At 43.3% G+C, this 23101-nt stretch overlaps 2 protein-coding genes across 2 annotated transcripts; one reads left to right on the forward strand and one right to left on the reverse strand.

The window, feature by feature from the left end:
• Nucleotides 1–35: 35 nt before the first annotated feature.
• On the forward strand, nt 36–16196 carry lg02h17orf49 (linkage group 02 C17orf49 homolog). The gene is made up of 6 exons (XM_046322331.1): nt 36–348; nt 479–573; nt 14535–14636; nt 14932–15158; nt 15389–15493; nt 15643–16196. The coding sequence occupies exons 1-6, from the start codon at nt 328–330 to the stop codon at nt 15705–15707; spliced, it is 615 nt and encodes a 204-aa protein (XP_046178287.1). The 5' UTR covers nt 36–327; the 3' UTR covers nt 15708–16196.
• A 172-nt stretch (nt 16197–16368) lies between these two features.
• Nucleotides 16369–22615, reverse strand: LOC124010014 (P2R1A-PPP2R2A-interacting phosphatase regulator 1-like). The gene is made up of 9 exons (XM_046322320.1): nt 21679–22615; nt 21479–21563; nt 21180–21236; nt 20908–20954; nt 20782–20836; nt 20561–20628; nt 20387–20442; nt 20209–20293; nt 16369–20105 (listed from the first exon to the last, which is right to left on the reverse strand). The coding sequence occupies exons 1-9, from the start codon at nt 21777–21779 to the stop codon at nt 19991–19993; spliced, it is 669 nt and encodes a 222-aa protein (XP_046178276.1). The 5' UTR covers nt 21780–22615; the 3' UTR covers nt 16369–19990.
• Between the last annotated feature and the right edge of the window lie 486 nt (nt 22616–23101).

Genomic DNA, 23101 nt, shown 5'->3' on the forward strand with positions numbered 1-23101 from the left:
TACGAAAACCAATCAAAATTGGTCCTCAGTCAGGCCCCGCCTTCTCCCTTTCTCGAATCTCGCGCGACAGTCACCAGGCTAGCTAGTTAGTTAACAAATCTTTATTAATTTATTTGACCGTTTTGTTGCGAAATTGAAAAATGTAGTTTTCAAAAGACAAAGTTACACTTCGTAAACGCATTAGTCTATGCGAATTTGTCTTGCGTCTTAATTGTTGAAACGCTTAATTTGCCGCCTTTTATTGTAACTACCCTGTTTACGTTAGCTTCACCTAAGACATTTGCTATTGTTGTTGCCTGGGATAGCAAGCCACAGTAACAGCCCAAAATGACTTCAGCCTCTACTAAGGTACGACCAGTCTAAGATCTTAAATAGTGCTTCTCTATTTTACTAGTAACCATAGTGTGAATGCGTCATATGATATGGCCCTAAGCTAATTTAATACTATTACGTTTCCATGTCTCTATTTCTGTGACAGGTGGGAGAAATCTTCTCTGCAGCAGGAGCAGCCTTCACCAAGCTGGGTGAGCTTACCATGCAGCTGCATCCAGTAGCTGACTCTAGCCCTGCAGGGTGAGTGTACACTCTCTTTCACTCACTCAAAACAATATGGGGATTAAGGTTTAGTTATTCCACAATAAGATTGATGCTGAGACTCCGATTTTCACTTTAAAATATATGTCAAACAAAAACCATTGATTGCTAAGTTAAACATACCATACAACTCTATGCACAAGGACTACTTAACAATTTCCACAGAACATTTTACAAAAACACATTTACTTGAATAATAGTGCGGATGCAACGTTTGGTAATAGAATGACAGCACAAACCATCAAAAATGTTCTAAAAGTAAATATTTTTGTTAAAAGTAGTAGTTGTCAGTGGCGACCCGTCATGCTTTTTAGGGGGGTCTTGCCTGTTTTGCATGTTATTTTGGCATTAATATGTGTCACATATCAGTTTTGAACAATGTATAAATATATATTTAGTTAATAAAGCTGCATACAAACATGGTCTCTCTTTTGTTTTTTTTCTTGATTAAGGCAGCTCCAAAATGAAGGTGTTTTAGCCTAGCTCAGTCAGTGCTTTCTGTGGTGGTGGGGCAAGCCAGCAGAAAATACAGAGCGTGGCGTCGGGATTGGCTCAGTATTCTGTCACTCATGGGGACTTTACGTCACTGCCATGTGTAAGAGGAGACATTGAAAATTCAAGCCCTTTGGCTACTGTCATAGAAGTGCCCATCCAAGAAGGCTCAAGGTCATTGGCCACAGATAAAATTACGTCAAATCATATATGTACAGGAGTTTTGATTGGACTGATCATGTCAACATCATACTTTCAAAATCTTAGCTAGCAGTCATCATCATGAATCAAGTCAAATCAAAATCAAATTTATATAGCCCTTTGTACATCAGCTGATATCTCAAAGTGCTGTACAGAAACCCAGCCTAAACCCCCAAACAGCAAGCAATGCAGGTGTAGAAGCACGGTGGCTAGGAAAAACTCCCTAGAAAGGCCAAAACCTAGAAAGAAACCTAGAGAGGAACCAGGCTATGAGGGGTGGCCAGTCCTCTTCTGGCTGTGCCGGGTGGAGATTATAACAGAACATGGCCAAGATGTTCAAATGTTCATAAATGACCAGCATGGTCAAATAATAATAATCACAGGCAGAACAGTTGAAACTGGAGCAGCAGCACGGCCAGGTGGACTGGGGACAGCAAGGAGTCAACATGCCAAGTAGTCCTGAGGCTCAGGTCCTCCGAGAGAGAGAAAGAAAGAGAGAATTAGAGAGAGCATACTTAAATTCACACAGGACACAGGATAAGACAGGAGAAGTACTCCAGATATAACAAACTGACCCTAGCCCCCCGACACAAACTACTGCAGCATAAATACTGGAGGCTGAGACAGGAGGGGTCAGGAGACACTGTGGCCCCATCCGATGATACCCCCGGACAGGGCCAAAAAGGAAGGATATAACCCCACCCACGTTGCCAAAGCACAGCCCCCACACCACTAGAGGGATATCTTCAACCACAAACTTACCATTTTGAGACAAGGCCGAGTATAGCCCACAAAGATCTCCGCCACGGCACAACCCAAGGGGGGGGGGGCAACCCAGACAGGAAGATCACATCAGTGACTCAACCCACTCAAGTGACGCACCCCTCCTAGGGATGGCATGAAAGAGCACCAGTAGGCCAGTGACTCAGCCCCTGTAATAGGGTTAGAGGCAGAGAATCCCAGTGGAAAGAGGGGAACCGGCCAGGTAGAGACAGCAAGGGTGGTTCGTTGCTCCAGAGCCTTTCCGTTCAGCTTCACATTCCCGGGCCAAACTACACTCAATCATATGACCCACTGAAGAGATGAGTCTTCAGTAAAGTTTTAAAGGTTGAGACCGAGTTTGCGTCTCTCACATGGGTAGGCAGACCATTCCATAAAAATGGAGCCCTATAGGAGAAAGCCCTGCCTCCAGTTGTTTGCTTAGAGATTCTAGGGACAATTAGGAGGCCTGCGTCTTGTGACCATAGCGTACGTGTAGGTATGTACAGCACGACCAAATCAGAGAGACGGGTAGGAGCAAGCCCATGTAATGCTTTGTAAGTTAGCAGTAAAAGCCTTGAAATCAGCCCTTGCCTTGACAGGAAGCCACTGTAGGGAGGCTAGCAGTGGAGTAATATGATCACATTTTTTGGTTCTAGTCAGGATTCTAGCAGCCGTATTTAGCACTAACTGAAGTTTATTTAGTGTTTTATCTGGGTAGCCGGAAAGTAGAGCATTGCAGTAGTCTAACCTAGAAGTAACAAAAGCATGGATACATTTTTCTGCATAATTTTTGGACAGAAAGTTTCTGATTTTTGCAATGTTAAGTAGATGGAAAAAAGCTGTCCTGATGGTCTTGATATGTTCTTCAAAAGAGAGATCAGGGTCCAGAGTAACGCTGAGGTCCTTCACAGTTTTATTTGAGACGACTGTACAAACATTAAGATTAATTGTCAGATTCAACAGAAGATCTCTTTGTTTCTTGGGACCTAGAACAAGCATCTCTGTTTTGTCCGAGTTTAAAAGTAGAACGTTTGCAGCCATCCACTTCCTTATGTCTGAAACACAGGCTTCTAGCGAGGGAAATTTTGGGGCTTCACCATGTTTCATTGAAATATACAGCTGTGTGTCATCCACATAGCATTGAAAGTTAACATTATGTTTTCGAATGTCATCCCCAAGAGGTGAAAATATATAGTGAAAACAATAGTGGTCCTTAAACGGAGCCTTGAGGAACACCGAAATGTACAGTTGATTTGTCAGAGGACAAACCATTCACAGAGACAAACTGATATCTTTCCGACAGATAAGATCTAAACCAGGCCAGAACTTGTCCGTGTAGATCAATTTGGGTTTCCAATCTCTCCAAAAGAATGTGGTGATCGATGGTATCAAAAGCAGCACTAAGGTCTAGGAGCACGAGGACAGATGCAAAGCCTCGGTCTGATGCCATTAAAATGTAATTTACCACCTTCACAAGTGCAGTCCCAGTGCTATGATGGGGTCTAAAACCAGACTAAAGCATTTCGTATACATTGTTTGTCTTTAGGAAGGCAGTGAGTTGCTGCGCAACAGCCTTTTCTAAAAAAAATTGAGAGGAATGGAAGATTCGATATAGGCCGATAGTTTTTTATATTTTCTGGGTCAAGAGAAGCTTTATTACTGCCACTTTTAGTGAGTTTGGTACACATCCGGTGGATAGAGAGCCGTTTATTATGTTCAACAGGACGGCCAAGCACAGGAAGCGGCTCTTTCAGTAGTATAGTTGGAATAGGGTCCAGTTTGCAGCTTGAAGGATTAGAGGCCATGATTATTTTCATCATTGTGTCAAGAGATATAGTACTAAAACACTTGAGCATCTCTCTTGATCCTAAGTCCTGGCAGAGTTGTGCAGACTCAGGACAACTGAGCTTTGAAGGAATACGCAGATTTAAAGCGGAGTCCGTAATTCGCTTTCTAATAATCATGATCTTTTCCTCAAAGAAGTTCATGAATTTATTACTGCTGAAGTGAAAGCCATCCTCTCTTGGGGAATGCTGCTTTTTAGTTAGCTTTGCGACAGTATCAAAAATACATTTCAGATTGTTCTTATTTTCCTCAATTAAGTTGGAAAAATATGATGATCGAGCAGCAGTAAGGGCTTTTCGATACTGCACGGTACTGTCTTTCCAAGCTAGTCGGAAGACTTCCAGTTTGGTGTGGCGCCATTTCCGTTCCAATTTTCTGGAAGCTTGCTTCAGAGCTCAGGTATTTTCTGTATACCAGGGAGCTAGTTTCTTACGAGAAATGTTTTTAGTTTTTAGGGGTGCAACTGCATCTAGGGTATTGCACAAGGTTAAATTGAGTTCCTCAGTTAGGTGGTTAACTGATTTTTGTCCTCTGACATCCTTGGGTAGACAGAGGGAGTCTGGAAAGACATCAAGGAATCTTTGTGTTTGTGAATTTATAGCATGACTTTGATGTTCCTTGGTTGGGGTCTGAGCAGATTATTTGTTGCAATTGCAAACATAAAAAAATGGTGGTCCGATAGTCCAGGATTACGAGGAAAAACATTAAGATCCACAACATTTATTCCATGGGACAAAACTAGGTCCAGAGTATGACTGTGACAGTGAGTAGGTCCAGAGACATGTTGGACAAAACCCACTGAGTCGATGATGGCTCTGAAAGCCTTTTGGAGTGGGTCTGTGGACTTTTCCATGTGACTATTAAAGTCACCAAAAATTTGAATAGTATCTGCTATGACTACAAGGTCCGATAGAAATTTAGGGAACTCAATGAGGAATGCTGTATATGGCCCGGGAGGCCTGTAAACAGTAGCTATAAAAAGTGATTGAGTAGGCTGCATAGATTTCATGACAGAAGCTCAAAAGATGAAACCGCCTTTTTTTTGTAAATTGAAATTTGCTATCGTAAATGTTAGCAACACCTCCGCCTTTGCGGGATGCACGGGGATATGGTCACTAGTATAGCCAGTAGGTGAGGCCTCATTTAACACAGTAAATTCATCAAGCTTAAGCCATGTTTCAGTCAGGCCAATCACATCAAGACTATAATCAGTGATTAGTTCATTGACTATAACTGCCTTTAAAATAAGGGATCTAACATTAAGTAGCCCTATTTTGAGATGTGAGGTATCACAATCTCTTACAATAATGACAGGAATGGAGGAGGTCTTTATCCTAGTGAGATTGCTAAGGCGAACACCGACATGTTTAATTTTGCACAACCTAGGTTGAGGCACAGACACGGTCTCAATGGGGATAGCTGAGCTGACTACACTGACTGTGCTAGTGGTAGACTCCACGAAGCTGGCAGGCTGGCTGGCTAACAGCCTGCTGCCTGGCCTGCACCCTATTTCAATCTACTGGCAAAACCTTTTTAATCCTTGTCATATGAAGAGAAAAAAATGAAGAGAAATTATAAATAAAACGTATCGGTGCTCATCGGCCATAAACATTACACAACAAGTTGGAAATCTCAAATTCAGTGGTTTGGAAGGAATCAGTGACAGTGGCTGTGTGGTGCAAAATCTGAGATTAAGGGTCTCTTTTCCAAATTCAAAATGATAAACAGTCAACATTGGCCAAGCTGTCAATGAAGCATAATTTGTGCCACGCTCAAAACAACTCTTAACCTGGTGGACCGCCTCATCAACTGTTCAAGTGAGCCAAGCACAACAATGTGAGTCCAACATTTTTTTGTATGCTGCTTCTTAAATGATGTTATATACTAGGGATATACACTGCTAAAAAAAATAAAGGGAACACTTAAACAACACAATGTAACTCCAAGTCAATCACACTTCTGTGACATCAAACTGTCCACTTAGGAAGCAACACTGATTGACAATACATTTCACATGCTGTTGTGCAAATGGAATAGACAACAGGTGGAAATTATAGGCAATTAGCAAGACACCCCCCCAATAAAGGAGTGGTTCTGCAGGTGGTGACCACAGACCACTTCTCAGTTCCTATGCTTCCTGGCTGATGTTTTGGTCACTTTTGAATGCTGGCGGTGCTTTCACTCTAGTGGTAGCATAAGACGGAGTCTACAACCCACACAAGTGGCTCAGGTAGTGCAGCTCATCCAGGATGGCACATCAATGGGAGCTATGGAAAGAAGGGTTGCTGTGTCTGTCAGCGTAGTGTCCAGAGCATGGAGGCGATACCAGGAGACAGGTTAGTACATCAGGAGACGTGGAGGAGGCCGTAGGAGGGCAACAACCCAGCAGCAGGACCGCTACCTCTGCCTTTGTGCAAGGAGGAACAGGAGGAGCACTGCCAGAGCCCTGCAAAATTACCTCCAGCAGGCCACAAATGTGCATGCGTCTGCTCAAACGGTCAGAAACAGACTCCATGAGGGTGGTAATGAGGGCACGACGTCCACAGGTGGGGGTTGTGCTTACAGCCCAACACCGTGCAGGACGTTTGGCATTTGCCAGAGAACACCAAGATTGGCAAATTCGCCACTGGCGCCATGTGCTCTTCACAGATGAAAGCAGGTTCACACTGAGCAGACGTGACAGAGTCTGGAGACGCCGTGGAGAATGTTCTGCTGCCTGCAACATCCTCCAGCATGACCGGTTTGGTGGTGGGTCAGTCATGGTGTGGGGTGGCATTTCTTTGGGGGGGGCCGCACAGCCCTCCATGTGCTCGCCAGAGGTAGCCTGACTGCCATTAGGTACCGAGATGAGATCCTCAGACCCCTTGTGAGACCATATGCTGGTGCGGTTGGCCCTGGCTTCCTCCTAATGCAAGACAATGCTAGACCTCATGTGGCTGGAGTGTGTCAGCAGTTCCTGCAAGAGGAAGGCATTGATGCTATGGACTTGCCCACCCGTTCCCCAGACCTGAATCCAATTGAGCACATCTGGGACATCATGTCTCGCTCCATCCACCAACAGACTGTCCAGGAGTTGGCGGATGCTTTAGTCCAGGTCTGGGAGGAGATCCCTCAGGAGACCATCCGCCACCTCATCAGGAGCATGCCCAGGTGTTGTAGGGAGGTCATACAGGCACGTGGAGACCACACACACTACTGAGCCTCATTTTGACTTGTTTTAAGGACATTACATCAAAGTTGGATCAGCCTGTAGTGTGGTTTTCCACTATAATTTTGAATGGGTCTCCAAATCCAGACCTCCAAGGGTGGATAGATTTGATTTCCATTGATAATTTTTGTGATTTTGTTGTCAGCACATTCAACTATGTAAAGAAAAAAGTATTTAACAAGAATATTTCATTCATTCAGATCTAGGATGTGTTATTTTAGTGTTCCCTTTATTTTTTTGAGCAGTGTATGTATACTGTAGTGCAGGGATATATATATATACTATCCGCCGCCATTGACGCAACCCCTATTACCAGCCTGTTCAACCTCTCTTTCATATTGTCTGAGATCCCCAAGGATTGGAAAGCTGCCGCAGTCATCCCCCTCTTCAAAGGGGGAGACACTCTTGACCCAAACTGTTACAGACCTATATCCATCCTGCTCTGCCTATCTAAGGTCTTCGAAAGCCAAGTCAACAAACAGGTCACTGACCATCTCGAATCCCACCGTACCTTCTCCGCTGTGCAATCTGGTTTCCGAGCCGGTCACGGGTGCACCTCAGCCACACTCAAGGTACTAAACGATATCATAACCGCCATTGATAAAAGACAGTACTGTGCAGCCGTCTCCATCGACCTTGCCAAGGCTTTCGACTCTGTCAATCACTATATTCTTATCGGCAGACTCAGTAGCCTCGGTTATTCGGATGACTGCCTTGCCTGGTTCACCAATTACTTTGCAGACAGAGTTCAGTGTGTCAAATCGGAGGGCATGCTGTTCGGTCCGCTGGCAGTCTCTATGGGGGTGCCACAGGGTTCAATTCTCGGGCCGACTCTTTTCTCTGTATATATCAATGATGTTGCTTTTGCTGCGGGCGATTCCCTGATCCACCTCTACGCAGATGACACCATTCTATATACTTTCGGCCCGTCATTGGACACTGTGCTATCTAACCTCCAAACGAGCTTCAATGCCATACAACACTCCTTCCGTGGCCTCCAACTGCTCTTAAACGATAGTAAAACCAAATGCATGCTTTTCAACCGATCGCTGCCTGCACCTGCATGCCCAACTAGCATCACCACCCTGGATGGTTCCGACCTTGAATATGTGGACATCTATAAGTACCTAGGTGTCTGGCTAGACTGCAAACTCTCCTTCCAGACTCATATCAAACATCTCCAATCGAAAATCAAATCAAGAGTCGGCTTTCTATTCCGCAACAAAGCCTCCTTCACTCACGCCGCCAAGCTTACCCTAGTAAAACTGACTATCCTACCGATCCTCAACTTCGGCGACGTCATCTACAAAATTGCTTCCAACACTACTCAGCAAACTGGATGCAGTTTATCACAGTGCCATCCGTTTTGTCACTAAAGCACCTTATACCACCCACCACTGCGACTTGTATGCTCTAGTCGGCTGGCCCTCGCTACATATTCGTCGCCAGACCCACTGGCTCCAGGTCATCTACAAGTCCATGCTAGGTAAAGCTCCGCCTTATCTCAGTTCACTGGTCATGACGTCAACACCCATCCGTAGCACGCGCTCCAGCAGGTGTATCTCACTGATCATCCCTAAAGCCAACACCTCATTTGGCCGCCTTTCGTTCCAGTACTCTGCTTCCTGTAACTGGAACGAATTGCAAAAATCGCTGAAGTTGGAGACTTATCTCCCTCACCAACTTCAAACATCAGCTATCTGAGCAGCTAACCGATCGCTGCAGCTGTACATAGTCTATTGGTAGGGTTAGCCTCCTCATGCCTTTTGCACACATTGTATATAGACTCCCCTTTTTTTCTACTGTGTTATTGACTTGTTAATTGTTTACTCCATGTGTAACTCTGTGTTGTCTGTTCACACTGCTATGCTTTATCTTGGCCAGGTCGCAGTTGCAAATGAGAACTTGTTCTCAACTAGCCTACCTGGTTAAATAAAGGTGAAATAAAAAAATATATATATATATACTATAGATAAGAAAGTAGTACTAAGTGTATGTTGTGTAGTAAGATGTTTGTAGCCCATGTGCCTCACCCTAATAATTTGGTCTTAATTTCGACTACTGTTCTGACTGTTCTTCTGTAGCCTATAATCTGTTTTAGAGAAATGTAATCATTGAATATTGTAAGAGCTTTCATTGTCTGCTTATATGCCCCCTTATCCTACGGTTCTAGCATGGTGTACAGGGAGAGCACTGTAAGAACGGCCCATGTCGTAAATTCTGTTGCTGTACATTTCAAAAGTGCTAAACAAATAGTTATATTGACTAACGTTACGTCTGTTCTAGCTCACTCATTGTCTTCATCGAAATTACGGATTGCCTTTTATCCACTTGTCGTCCCCTTATGCCATAGTTTGTACATCTCAATTGTCATGAGAAATCACATTTGTTTAAACAAATCAGCCATGTTTTTTTTAAAGGCAGTAAATGAAGCTGAATGAACTGTTTCGCTGCCAGACAAGGCTCTGCTGATAGCCAGGTGTAGCAGTGGTAAGATGTCGGGACAGCTTTATGTAGGCCCTAACAGTTTGTGGGCACCGTATGTCACTGTTATAGTGCAATTAATGTATTATTTAGTGTTGTGTAGTGGCTTTGCTGGTATGTAATTCCACTTTAAACATTTTTTGCCCCACCAAGATTTACATGCTAAAATCGCCACTGCTAGTTGTGCATAGTTATATGGTTTGTTTAACTTTGCAGTCGTTTGTTTTTGTTTCACATACATTTTAAAGTTGAAAATCTCAACATCACTCTGTTACTGTGAAATTGTCCAGCAATAACAGTAGCAGTGATTGTTATTTCTTTTTTGTCAGTTTACAAAGATTGAGGAATGCTTTTTCCAACAGTCTTGAAGGAGCTCCCACACATGCTGAACGCTTGTTGGCTGCTTTTCCTTCACTTTGCGGTCTAACTCATCCCAAACCATCTCAATTGGGTTGTGGTCAGGTGATTGTGGAGGCTTAGTCATCTGATGCGGCACTCCATCAATTTCCTTGGTCAAATAGCCCTTATAAAATCTGGAGGTGGGTTTTGGGTCATTGTCCTGTTGAAAAACAAATGTTAGTCCCACTAAGTGCAAACCAGATGGGATGGCGTATCGCTGCAGAATGCTATGGTAGCCATGCTGGTTAAGTGTGCCTTGAGTTCTAAATAAATCAGTGTCACCAGCAAAGCACCATCACACCTCCTCATCCATGCTTCAGTAGGAACCACACATGCAGAGATCATCCGCTTACCTACTCTATCTCATAGACACAGCGGTTGGAACCAAAAATCTCAAATTTGGACTCATCAGACCAAAGGACAGATTTCCACCAGTCTATTGTCAAAGCAAGTCTCTTCTTCTTATTGGTGTCCTTTAGTAGTGGTTTCCTTGCAGCAATTAGACCATGAAGGCCTGGTTGACGCAGTCTCCTCTGAACAGTTGATGTTGAGATGTGTCCGTTCCTTGAACTCTGTGAAGCATTTATTATGGCTGCAATCTGAGATGCAGTTGACTCTGCAGCAGAGGTAACTCTGGGTCTTCCTTTCCTGTAGCGGTCCTCATTAGAGCCAGTTTCATCATAGCGCTTGGTTTTTGCAACTGCACTTGAAGAAACTTTCAAAGTTCTTGAAATGTTCCGCGTTGACTGAATTTTTCTGCATTTTGTTACGTTACAGCCTTATTCTAAAATGGATTAAATACTTTCCCCCCTCAACAATCTACACAAAATACCACATAATGACAAAGCAAAAACAGGTTTTTAGGAATATTTGCATGTTTATGTAAATAAGGCATGTTTTTATTTTTAATGTGTATTCAGGCCCTTTGCTATGAGACTTGAGATCTTGAAATTGAGATCAGGTGCATCCTGTTTCCATTGATCATCCTTGATGTTTCTACGACTTGATTGGAGTCCACCTGTGATAAAATCAATTGAAAATTGGAAAGGCACACACGTCTATATAAGGTCCCTTAGTTGACAGTGCATGTCAGAGCAAAAACCAAGCCATGAGGTCGAATTGTCCGTAGAGCTCCGAGACCTGCTTGCAGTTTGCCAAAGGCCATGTAAAGCACTCTCAGACCATGAAAAACAAGATTCTCTGGTCTGATGAAAAAAATATTGAACTCTTTGGTCTGAATGCCAAGCTTCACGTCTGGAGGAAACCTGACACCATCCCTACGGTGAAGCATGGTGGTGGCAGCATCATGCTGTGGGGATGTTTTTCAGGGGCAGGGACTGCGAGACTAGTCAGGATTGAGGGTAAGTTTAACGGAGCAAAGTACAGAGCGATCTGTTGAAGGAACTTAGACTGGGGGCGAAGGTTCACCTTCCAAAAGGACAACAACCCGAAGCACACAGCCAAGACAATGCAAGTGTGGCTTCGGGACAAGTCTCTGAATGTCTGAGTGGCCCAGCCAGAGCCCGGACTTGAACCCAATCGAACATCTCTGGAGAGACCTGAAAATAACTGTGCAGCGATGCTCTCCATCCAACCTGACAGAGCTTGAGATGATCTGCAGAGAAGAATAGGAGAAACTCCCTAAATACAGGTGTGCCAAGCTTGTAGCATCATACCAAAGGCTCCAGGCTATAATCGCTGCCAAATGTGCTTCAACAAAGTACTGAGTAAAGGGTCTGAATACATATGCACATTTGATATCTGTTTTTTTATTTGATAGAAATTAGCAAAAAATTCTAAACCTTTTTTTTTCTTGCTTTGTCATTATAGGGTATTGTGTGTAGATTGAGGGGGTGGAAACGATTTAATACATTTTAGAATAAGGCTGAAATGTAACAGTGGAAAAAGTCAGAGTCTGAATACCTTCCCGAATGCACTGTATATGTTTCACGAGCCCACAAAAGCCCACATTTATAGAACGCAAGAATTGACTAATTTGCCATATTCTAATAATTCTCATGTGCCAACATATCTCCACGGTCCCTGCCATGGTAAAACTTGCTGTCCTGTAGATCTGAAATAATTGGATGGTGAAACTTGCATCCAGCCGACCAGAAAAAGAAGGCGAAGCAGTTCAGGCATTCTTGAAAGTCAGGACAATCCTTGTCAAATCAAATCAAACTTTGTCACATGCGCCAAATACAACAAGTGTAGACTATACTTACAAGCCCTTAACCAACAGTGCAGTTCAAGAAGAGTTAAGAAAATAGTTAGCAAATAAGCTAAAGTAATACAAATACATAACAATAACAAGGCTATATACAGGGGGTACCGGTACCGAGTCAGTGTGCGGGGGTACAGGTTAGTCATGGCCAACAGTTTTGAGAATGACACAAATATTAATTTTCACAAAGTTTGCTGCTTCAGTGTTTTTATATATTTTTCATCAGATGTTACTATGGAATACTGAAGTATAATTACAACCATTTCATAAGTGTCAAAGGCTTTTATTGACAATTACATGAAATTGATGCAAAGAGTCTATTTGCAGTGTTGACCCTTCTTTTTCAAGACCTCTGCAATCCATCCCGGATAATGTCAATTAATTTCTGGGCCACATCCTGACTGATGGCAGCCCATTGTTGCATAATCAATGCTTGGAGTTGGACATAATTTGTGGGTTTTTGTTTGTCCATCCGCCTCTTGAGGATTGACCACAAGTTCAATGGGATTCAGGTCTGGGGACTTTCCTGGCCATGGACCCAAAATATATATTTTTTTGTTTGTTCCCCGAGCCACTTAGTTATCACTTTGCCTTATGGCAATGTGCTCCATTATGCTGGAAAAGGCATTGTTCGTCACCAAACTGTTCCTGGATGGTTGGGAGAAGTTGCTCTCTGAGGATGTGTTGGTACTATTCTTTATTCATGGCTGTGTTCTTAGGCAAAATTGTGAGTGAGCCCACTTCCTTGGCTGAGATGCAGCCCCCACACATGAATGCTCTCAGGATGCTTTACTGTTGGCATGGAGTATATGTAAATTGTCATTCTACAAACTGAGGCAGCAGACTTTGTGAAAATTAATGTGTCATTCTCAAAACTTGGCCACGACTGTACATGTAGGTAGGAGTGAAGTGACTATGCATAGATAATAAACAGCGAGTAGCAGCCGTGTAGCAAACAAATGGAGGTGACGTTAAATGTAATAGTCCGGTGGCCATTTTGTTTAGCAGTCTTATGGCTTGGGGGTAGAAGCCGTTAAGGAGCCTTTTAGTCCCAGACTTGGCGCTTGCCGGTAGCAGAGAAAACCGCCTGACTTGGGTGACTGGAGTCTCTGACAATTTTATGGGCTTTCCTCTGACACCACCTATTATATTTGTCCTGGATGGCAGGAAGCTTGGCCCCAGTGATGTACTGGGCCGTACGCACTACCCTCTGTAGCACCTTACGGTCAGATGCCGAGCAGTTGCCATACCAGGTGGTGATGCAACCAGTCAGGATGCTCTTGATGGTGCAGCTATAGAACCTTTTGAGGATCTATGGACCCATGCCAAATCTTTTCAGTCTCCTGAGGGGGTAAAGGTTTTGTCGTGCCCTCTTCATGACTGTCTTGTTGTGTTTCGACCAGGATAGATCATTGGTGATGTGGACACCAAAGAACTTGAAACTCTCTACCCGCTCTACTACAGCCCCGTTGATGTTAATGGGGGCCTGTTCGGCCAGCCTTTTCCTGTAGTCCACGATCAGCTCCTTTGTCTTGTTCACCTTGAGGTAGAGATTGTTGTCCTGGCACCACACTGCCAGTTCTCTGACCTCCTTATATGCTGTCTCATTGTTGTCGGTGATCAGGCCTACCACTGTTGATATCAGCAAACTTAATGATGGTGTTGGAGTCATGTTTGGCCACGCAGTCGTGGGTGAACAGGGAGTACAGGTGGGGGACTAAGTGCACACCCCTGAGGTGTGAACCATGACCAGCCTTTCTAAGCACTTCATGGCTACCGACGTGAGTGCTACGGGGCGGTAATCATTTAGGCAGGTTACCTTCGCTTCCTTTGGCACAGGGACTGTGGTGGTCTGCTTGAAACATGTAGGTATTACAGACTCAGTCAGGGAGAGGTTGAAAATGTCAGTGATGACACTTTCCAGTTGGTCCGCACATGCTTTGAGTACACGTCCTGGTAATCCATCTAGCCCCGGGGCTTTGAATGTTGACCTGTTTAAAGGTCTTGCTCACATCGGCTACCGAGAGCGTTATCACACAGTCATACAGAAGAGCTGGTGCCCTTGTGCATGCTTCAGTGTTGCTTGCCTCGAAGCAAGCATAAAAGGAATTTAGTTCGTCTGGTAGGCTCGCGTCACTGGGCAGCTCCCGTCTGGGTTTCCCTTTTGTAGTCCGTAATAGTTTATAAGCCCTACAAAGAAACAATTGTATCTGCCGTTTCCATTACGCACGGCAATGTTTTTTGGGGGGATAAATCTGGGTCAATGGAGACCTTCCTACTGACTCTTCTCCTTTCTTCTTCCCATTACAATGCCCCTCTCCCCAGAGCCAAATGGACAGAGACTGAGGTCGAGATGCTGCGGTCAGCTGTGCGGCGCTTCGGTGATGATCTGAACAGTATCAGCTCTGTGATTAAGGAGCGCACTGTGTAAGTACCCTTCTGTCCCCTCTTTCTTGCAATCCATGTTTATTCTATCCTGCCACACTTTCAATATTTCTTTCTTTCTCCCTCTCTATCTCATCATACTGCACCCACTCTTACAATCTTTCATCCATTGATCTTGTATCTTTACTGCCTTTTTTCTAAAGAAGACATCTGGTGGGGTTGACTTCAACTCCTGACATCTCTGTTGGCAAATTACCTTGTTTACCATTATACATCCTATGTTTACACCTGTATGAAAATCCCATAACCAATCTGTTGCCTCCTCTGTTTTATGCAGAGCCCAGATAAAGACAACAGTGAAGAGGAAACTGTATGAGGACAGCAGGGTGCCCCTCTCCTCCGACTCCCCCAAAAAGATCACCAAGAAGACCACAGTCATCATGGCAGCCGCACTAGCACCCGTGGCCCCCACTGTCATCGCAGTGCCCACCTCACAGGTTGTCGTGACTACAGGGCTGCAGAGCCCCTCTATGCCCACTGCCATCAAGAAACAGAAAACAGCAGGTAAATGGAATGATACAGGCCTTTACGTCATGGGACAGGGATTGTAATGAATATGGCTTGTATACTGATTTTAGTTTGTCTTTTGACTATGGATGAAAGTCGAATAAAGACATTTCTTTTGAAATATGCTAACCCTTTTCGAATCAATACTTGTAATATGTTTACCGCAAACATTGGCTGACTTGAATGTATGTGCAAGTTTACTAAAATGTTTCCCTGTCTGTGTGTAGATGTGACACTCAGTGCTCTGAATGACTCTGATGTGAACAGTGACTTGGTGGACATTGAGGGACTGGGAGATAGTTCCAACACCAAGAAGCTCAACTTTGATCAAGGTGAATGATAATATCTGCTCCATCACTGGCTCTCAATCAACATGGTTCACATTGTGGCATTCTGCCAAAGTCTAAGGTAAAGGTATTTAGCTGAATAGTGTCTTCATCAGTTCTGTCTTAAATCTATGTGGCTCATCTTGTTTTCCCAGAAAGCCTCAACCTGGACTCCAGCCTAATCATGAACTCCAGTGACCTGCCCCTCCTGTCTCGCTGACCTCTAACCCACTGTACCATTGGGTTGGAAACACTCTGTCCCTATATCACCAGAGAGCAGACTACAGTTAGTATCTTTGTTACAGAGCATTTTTGGACACATTTAAGCAGATGTGTATTTTTATGAACAGACCTCTCTCCCCATCATGTACTTCTCTATTCAGTCATTTCTACTGAGGAACCCTTCTATTTGGCTGTTTCTCACAAACCTAGTTTGATGTATAGCTTTTTTGTATTGTAACATTTATTTGCTCTGCTAATTTTCAAAGTAGTGTATTGCAGCTACATATGCTGTTCATGATCTCCAGAGAGAAATGTTGTTTCAGTGCAGATGTCCATCGTGTAACATAGAGTGAGTGTACATGTTGTCTACCACTGGTTGATATTTATAAATGCAAGACACCAGCTATTACTGGTATTTCATTTTGTTCACAATGGTTGTCATGACATGATTCCTCTTATGTTGATGTGTAGTAAAATGTTAATCTCTTTTGTGTCTGTTTCACTGGGCTCGAAGAATGTGATAGAGGGTAGCGGTTCAGACTGCCATCTAGTGGCTGTTATAAAAAAAGATAGCAGAAATGTACAGGTGACCAAATCAAATTATCTATGGAGACAAAAGGAAAGTCCACAGGTTTTCTAAAATACAGTGACTTTTTATCATGATATTTATTTATATATATAATACAATATTTAAAAGGTGTACATTCTCACTTTCTTGTGCTTACAGTTCCATAAAAATACAATCTTCTCTTTATGTAGAGACTTGTCAAAGCTATTTACAGTTTGAAAATACTTGTCTGAATGTTCTGGCAATGTGCTTTAATTCCCTTTCTCACCTCTTCTCTCTCTGTTTTATTCTATTGTCAGTAAAAAATAAAAAAGGGTAAAAGGAGCCCTCTAACACTGACATGTCATATTTGGAAAACAATCAATAAGATTGTGGCTGTTCACTTTTTTTTTTAAATGTGATATTTTGTATAATGACAACAGCAACAATAATGAAAAGGAAACAATAAAACAATCAGTAAATGGCAATACAAGTGTTTTTAACTGACCTCGCAACAACCAGCTGGTCTCCTTGTTGAAGTATTGCAATTGAGACAGCCAGACGTGGCTTCTGTTTGTCTCCTAGATATGTCACCTTGGTCAGACCCAGGCTTATCTCCTACAGGCAGTGGTCTCATATGACAGGACACTGGGAAACACTGCTGATAAGGCATGCAAACCCTGTGGGTCAACTACAATGAACATCAACAGGTTATTTAAATATTTTATATTTGGCTTCAGATCATGTCCAAATGTATTTATTTCCCACTAGTTTATCTTCTGCAACAAGGATGGGATTGGTGAAACTACCATTGAATGTTAGTGCCATTTGATTGCAAGTTTTACTTGTAGGTTAACCGCAGATTAAAATGGAGTTGGCTATATCAGACAGATCAGCATCTTTTGTGGATGTTCATGTCATTTGACTCAGTATGCATTTACAGGATATCTCCCCATAATTAGGAAAGAGTATTTAATACATGCGTCTGAAAGCTAGTCTGTGTACAATGAGTATCAAAAGTTAATCATTTGGCTTTGGCAACATGAGTTGATCATCTACACTAGGATCTCAATCATACACCTTGGCGAGAAATGGAGCTGTGATGCTGGTTGTCAATCTAAACAATGTATGCAGTCAAAATATAGTCTTGAGAATAAGTGAACATGAATATAACTTGAACTGGAGGTTTTTATTTCCCTCCAAATTCACTGATTGTCACTAAGGAAAAACAAAATTCCTTCATCTAAAATCAGTGGTTAAGATCAGCAGATGACCCTCAACCCTTGCTGACCCAAGCACTTCTCTGAGACAGGACAGAGAAAGTAACCTGATGAGAAACAAGCAAATGAAGCTAAATATACAAAGCAACAGCATGTCTTAAAATCAGGATATGATCCCATTCGTGTAACAGCCATATTGATTAATAATGTGAAACTAATACTGTGCAAAATTGTGAAATTGGAAGTAGACGGTCTACAAAAAGACATTTGCTGTAAAACTCAGCTCTGGAAAGGGTATTTGAATTAAGAGTATTACAGTTACTGTCGATAACATTCTGTTTTTGTATAAGACACTGCAGCTTATATAGACTATATATTTCACAAGTCAAAAGGTCTGGAGGTCACATAGTCAGTTAAAAACCACAACTTTCCCATAAATTACATCAACCCAAACAACATGATATGCCCTAGATGTCACTTATGTTATCTACCAGGGTACTGAGCATGTATAACCATACCACTTTACAGAATTTGAATAAGACCGGTCAGCAATGTAATCCATGGGAAAAATATATGTTAACACCCCACAGACTACCTCTGTTAAAGTACTCATATAGAAAAAGGGTAATATCACGCTCTACCCAGAGGACTGAGATCCCCAGTCCTGGTCCTTTCTATCTAACTAAAGAACACACACACACCTGTCAAGAGGTGATTCCTTCATCAAGTAAATGTGTTGTAAAATGTTCAGGTAATTGTTCAAAGTAGTCCTTGTGCATAGAGTTGTATGGTGTTTGACAGTTTTTTCTATTTAAAAAGTGAGTCTGTAGCTAGGTTTCCATCCAATTGGCGACAGATTATCATTTGAATATTCTAAAATACGGTGGTGGTTTCCACCAAACTGACCAATAATAATCGGTGTGTGATGACAGTGCACACAAAACATACATTTTCGCTTAAGTTTTCACTCTACCAATACTTTGGTCACAAACAGTTGTGTTAAATAGCAAATGTGCCTACTCTGGTCTTGGCACCTGCGCTCTAGCCAATACAATGCAGGTTGCCTAGTCTACATGATGAGATTATTATGGATCAGAGCCAGAATATTTTTATTTGTCAAAATGGCAGTCAAGTATCGATCATCATGTCACCAGAATAAGACTCGATATTTATTACAAAGGAGCATTGTGTACTTTCCCCACCCTGTGAAGTTCATAATTTATTTAATCTGTAGGCTAATAAACTGCATTGTTTCCCTGAGTTGTAGTGGGAGGACAACACATCATCGTGTGACTCCAAGTTTACTTCGATATGATGGTTATTTTATCAATATTAGAGCATAAAGCCATTTCTCGCATAATTTATTTTACAGACAAAAAGATCCCATCGTGTCGAATTAACAAATTATCTGTCGGCATTTAGGATATTGTACTGAAACTTCCTGTTACCATCACAGCTGTCGTAAAAAAAATGTTTTTATACAATGACTTTACTGGCATAAAAACTGTGGATGGAAACGTGGTTTGTGTCACTCTGATACAGTGGAATTGCTCTGTCATGTCAATGACAGATTTGTGCTAAAATTTGAGTTACCAGTATCCACGCAGAACAATCATTAGGATTGGGCCCTTAAGGACCAGGATTGGGAGGGTCCTCTGGGCAGAGCTTTGCTTGGGGATTCTATATTTACAGTACAAACCCCCACAGCCAGAGAAAGTGAGGGGCCATAAAGGCAGCCCTGGTTATATCCTCGTATTCACATGTCATTACACTATTCACATATACACCGGCTCGGCAGTCCGCTGTGGTGACTTAATGTCTCATGTTTGAGCGCTAACTTCTGGACTATCAAAGAATACTGGACCATTGGGTCCCGTTCAGTGGGATACAACATTCCCTCACCGTTACCCCTGAACACAACTTCAGACAGGGCCTTTTCTTGACTATTGGAAGACTATTGGAAGTCATTCTGTTTTACAGTACCAGTAACACCTCTGGATATGAGAAAAAGAAAATCCCAACAAGGAAAATTACAACCATAGTTGACATTGGTTATCACAACACAACCCACATGTCAACTACAGCAAAAAGTGAGTCCAGAAGTTAGTCAAATTATTTTCAAAGTTCTTTCCCATTGTCATCACAATCTCTTCACCCTGACACTACCTTACAATGCGCTGGTCACCAACTTCCTTTAGCAGGGCATTTCCTGCAACATTTTGATTAACAAAGTACGGGTGCCAGTCTTTGTATAACATCTAGATATTATCTTGATTACAAATCCAGATCTGATTACTTCAGGAGCCATGTTTCCCCAAGGCTCTGATGGTTTGAGAGAGAGGAGTGCTCCCTGATAGGCAGATTGCGTAGAAACTAAGGTTCTGATAGGCTTACTGAGTTGATTCCCAGGCTCTGTAGGTGGACTGGGTGGGTGGGGCTGTGTTGAGAGGGATCCAGGGCCCTGACAGTCTGACTGTAGTCCTGGTCTATGATAGGCTCCTAGTGTTGGGGTGTCTAGATGTTGGGCTGGTAAGAGGGGGGAGGAGACAGGGACAGTGGACTACCCTGGGGACTGGCATCACACACAGACACACCACCTGTAGGAGAGTCTGCTGATGCCTGGGACACACTGGGGGAGGGGAAAGAAGGAAATATAGAAAGAGGTTAACAGAGATGCAGCTAGCACCATATTTGCAAGAGTGTGTTTGTGTGCGTATGTTTCTAGTTCTCACCTGACTGTGTAACTAGTCTGGTGAGCAGGTTCTGTTACCCCGGCAACAAACAGCTTCTTGGGCGGGCCATCAGACTCCACACCTCCTACATGGCAGAACAACAGGATGGAGGAGAGAACACAAACACACACACCAAGACTGAGCAAAGTAAGCACTATTCTTGAAGCATCGTTCTTACCTTTCCTTTTCAGTGGCGTCAGGGCAGGCCATCTCACAGTAGAACTGACTGTAGGCCTGGTGGGGGACACATTTTGTGTTAAGATGGTGTGGACACAGTGTCAGTCCACAATCATAGGATGGCAATGAATCTGCACTCAATTTAGTTTGCCAAACAGCATGGAACTCAACTTACCCCCTAAACCTTCGAGTTGGACTAGGGGACGAATTGGGTGTGACACCACTGTCCTGTGAATGGAATCCCTGTGAAAGACAGCGGACCAAGATAAATAAATAAATAAATGGTAAGAAGCCTCTATCCATCTATTTATTAATCATTCATTCATTACACCTCTGTCCATGCTTTGGTATGACAAAGCACTACAGTCACATGCAGAACACAGAGGGAGTACTCACCCCTGATGAATGGTCATGCCAGTGACTGACTGGAGGAGGGACCAGGTTGGAAGCACTACAGCAAGAGAGAGAGAAAACATAGTAGTGTGTATGTATGTGAATTTGTACAGCGTTTTACTACCATACCTTAGTCTCTGAAGACTCCCCCTGAGTGTCATCTCCATATTCTCAACCTGGAACAAAAATAAAAACTTCCAGTCAGTGGTCATACACCACACATACTACAGCATGCTGCACATATTACAGCATGCTGCACATACTCTGAAACACCAATGTGAGCACTCATAACCTCACACAGAACTGTACTAACACACAGGCTAATGCATAAGCAAACACTCAAACCAGCATCATTACTCAGAGGCAGGCATTTGCACAAATATCCCTAACCTTGTCCTCACCTGCCTTTTGTGGTCTGGTCTCTCACCACCCAATGAAAAAGGGGACAAGGGGACGGCCTGTGGAAACAAGACTGAAGGTATTATTGTCGGCCTCCTCTTGACGGAGTAACTGACAGAATACTGAATGATAACAGACAGGTGACCAGAGACAGACAGAAATACATGGAGATTGAGAGATCAGAAAACACTGAAGGCATTTCAACACCAACTTAGTCAGACACGACACAACAACACACAACACACACACACACACACACACACACACACACACACACACACACACACACACACACACTCACCCGATAAGGGCAACTGGGATTCACAGAGACACTGCTCCGCCGATACCGGACTGAACTAGTTGGACTGAACACTGTCATACCATCACTGTTACACGGAGGGAAACAAACAATACAATAAAACTCAGTCATTCCAAAGCAGACATGAAAGACAAAATGACATACAGTTGCATTCACTCAAAGAGAATATCAATTTCACTGACCTGACACTTGTGATCATGGGGGCGCTGTTCGATCTACGAAGGGCCCCTCCTCCGCTCCCGGTAGTTGCGCCTGCGCACTGGTCCACTTCCATTCGTTCCATCTGTTGAAATCCCCGGCCTCCAGCCTAGCAGCGCGAGCTGTCGGCCTAAGAGAGTTCACAGGCGGCGTACGGTCCTAATCTAGCTCGGTGAAAGCCCGACCTGCAGGCCTCACACACAAAGCTTTCGATCCAATTCAGAGCCGCTAAAATCAGCGGGAAATGTACTTGGTGTCTTCCTTCTATCTCATTTTGTTAAATGAAGTCAGACTTTTGACTCCAGTTACTGCAAGCGACTATTCGTAGCTAGCTAGCAAGCTAACCTTTTAATAAAACACCCAGAAACCCAATTCATATGGTTGCACAAAGGCTAAACAAACAACGCATTGAAAAACAAACTAGCGAGATATTACCCTTACAACAAATGTTAACGTAAATTAGGTTAGCAGGCCAGCTGGAGACGTGACTTTTTAAGATTAGCTAGCTGGGTAGCTAGCAACTCCAACTGTTGGCTTGCAGCTAACCAGTCAGTCAGAATAAAACGGCACTGTCCTCAACAACAATATAACCTTTGGTTTTGGGTCGTTGAAGTGGTGCATCCTCCGGTTAAGTTGTTAATTGCACAATCGACCAAATCTCCCAGCATTTGAACTATATCGAAATATAACTAATTGAAAGATTTTACAACATAGTCCTCCAACAACTAGAGGTAGTTCGTCATCTGTGATTACAGCGCCTCTCCTTGGCTAGATAGAATATTGCGCGAAGGAGATTCATTGCAACATGAGAAGGCTGGATGGAGTGCTGCATGAGGACATTGTCTACTTCTCTGACGAGAGGGAGGGGGATGTTCTGTGAATGAATAGAGTTCAAAGATGTGTGAGGGTGTCAGATTAAGCAATGTGCAGTGTCAGAGGACATACAGTATTGTATGTAGACCAGATGAAAGGGAGGTTCATTAACCTACCCTCCTTATGGATTGGCCAATTATCACAGGACACTCCCCCTAAAATCCAGTCTTCGTTGGCTGGTGATCACACAAATAAAGTTAATCACAAACAATAAAAAGTCCCGACTGTTCATGATAACTGTGATTATACTTTAAGACCCTGCCTTTTGTGAGTCAAAAGGATCTGGTGGGGGTGATTTTAGGGTGGATCTGCCCTCTCTGCAAGCCCACTTCCCCCGGTCTGCCATGTGGAGAGCCCACGCTGGCTCCCGTAAGAGGAGTATGTGGAAATAATCTTGGATGCCATCAAGATGAGTAAGAACGTGTGTCTGGGCCGCCATTTCTTCCAGCTGCAGGGAGAGGGCATGGGGACCAAGATGGACGGGGCCGCGAGGATCATCGAAGTGTGGTCCCTCAACCTGCTGCAGCCGAGCAG

The sequence above is a fragment of the Oncorhynchus gorbuscha genome, linkage group LG02 (genome assembly GCF_021184085.1).
Source record: "Oncorhynchus gorbuscha isolate QuinsamMale2020 ecotype Even-year linkage group LG02, OgorEven_v1.0, whole genome shotgun sequence".
NCBI lineage: Eukaryota > Metazoa > Chordata > Actinopteri > Salmoniformes > Salmonidae > Oncorhynchus > Oncorhynchus gorbuscha.

Bases quoted from the DNA above. Each gene is read 5' to 3' on its own strand.
- lg02h17orf49 (XM_046322331.1), top strand. From the start codon at position 328: ATGACTTCAGCCTCTACTAAG. The intron at 349-478 runs GTACGACCAGTC...TTTCTGTGACAG, and splicing joins TGACTTCAGCCTCTACTAAG to GTGGGAGAAATCTTCTCTGC. The intron at 15,494-15,642 runs GTGAATGATAAT...TTGTTTTCCCAG, and splicing joins GAAGCTCAACTTTGATCAAG to AAAGCCTCAACCTGGACTCC.
- LOC124010014 (XM_046322320.1), bottom strand. From the start codon at position 21,779: ATGGAACGAATGGAAGTGGACCAGTGCGCAGGCGCAACTACCGGGAGC. The intron at 21,237-21,478 runs GTGAGTGTGTGT...TTGTTTCCACAG, and splicing joins ATCCCAGTTGCCCTTATCGG to GCCGTCCCCTTGTCCCCTTT. The intron at 20,955-21,179 runs GTGAGGACAAGG...TTTTTGTTCCAG, and splicing joins GACCAGACCACAAAAGGCAG to GTTGAGAATATGGAGATGAC.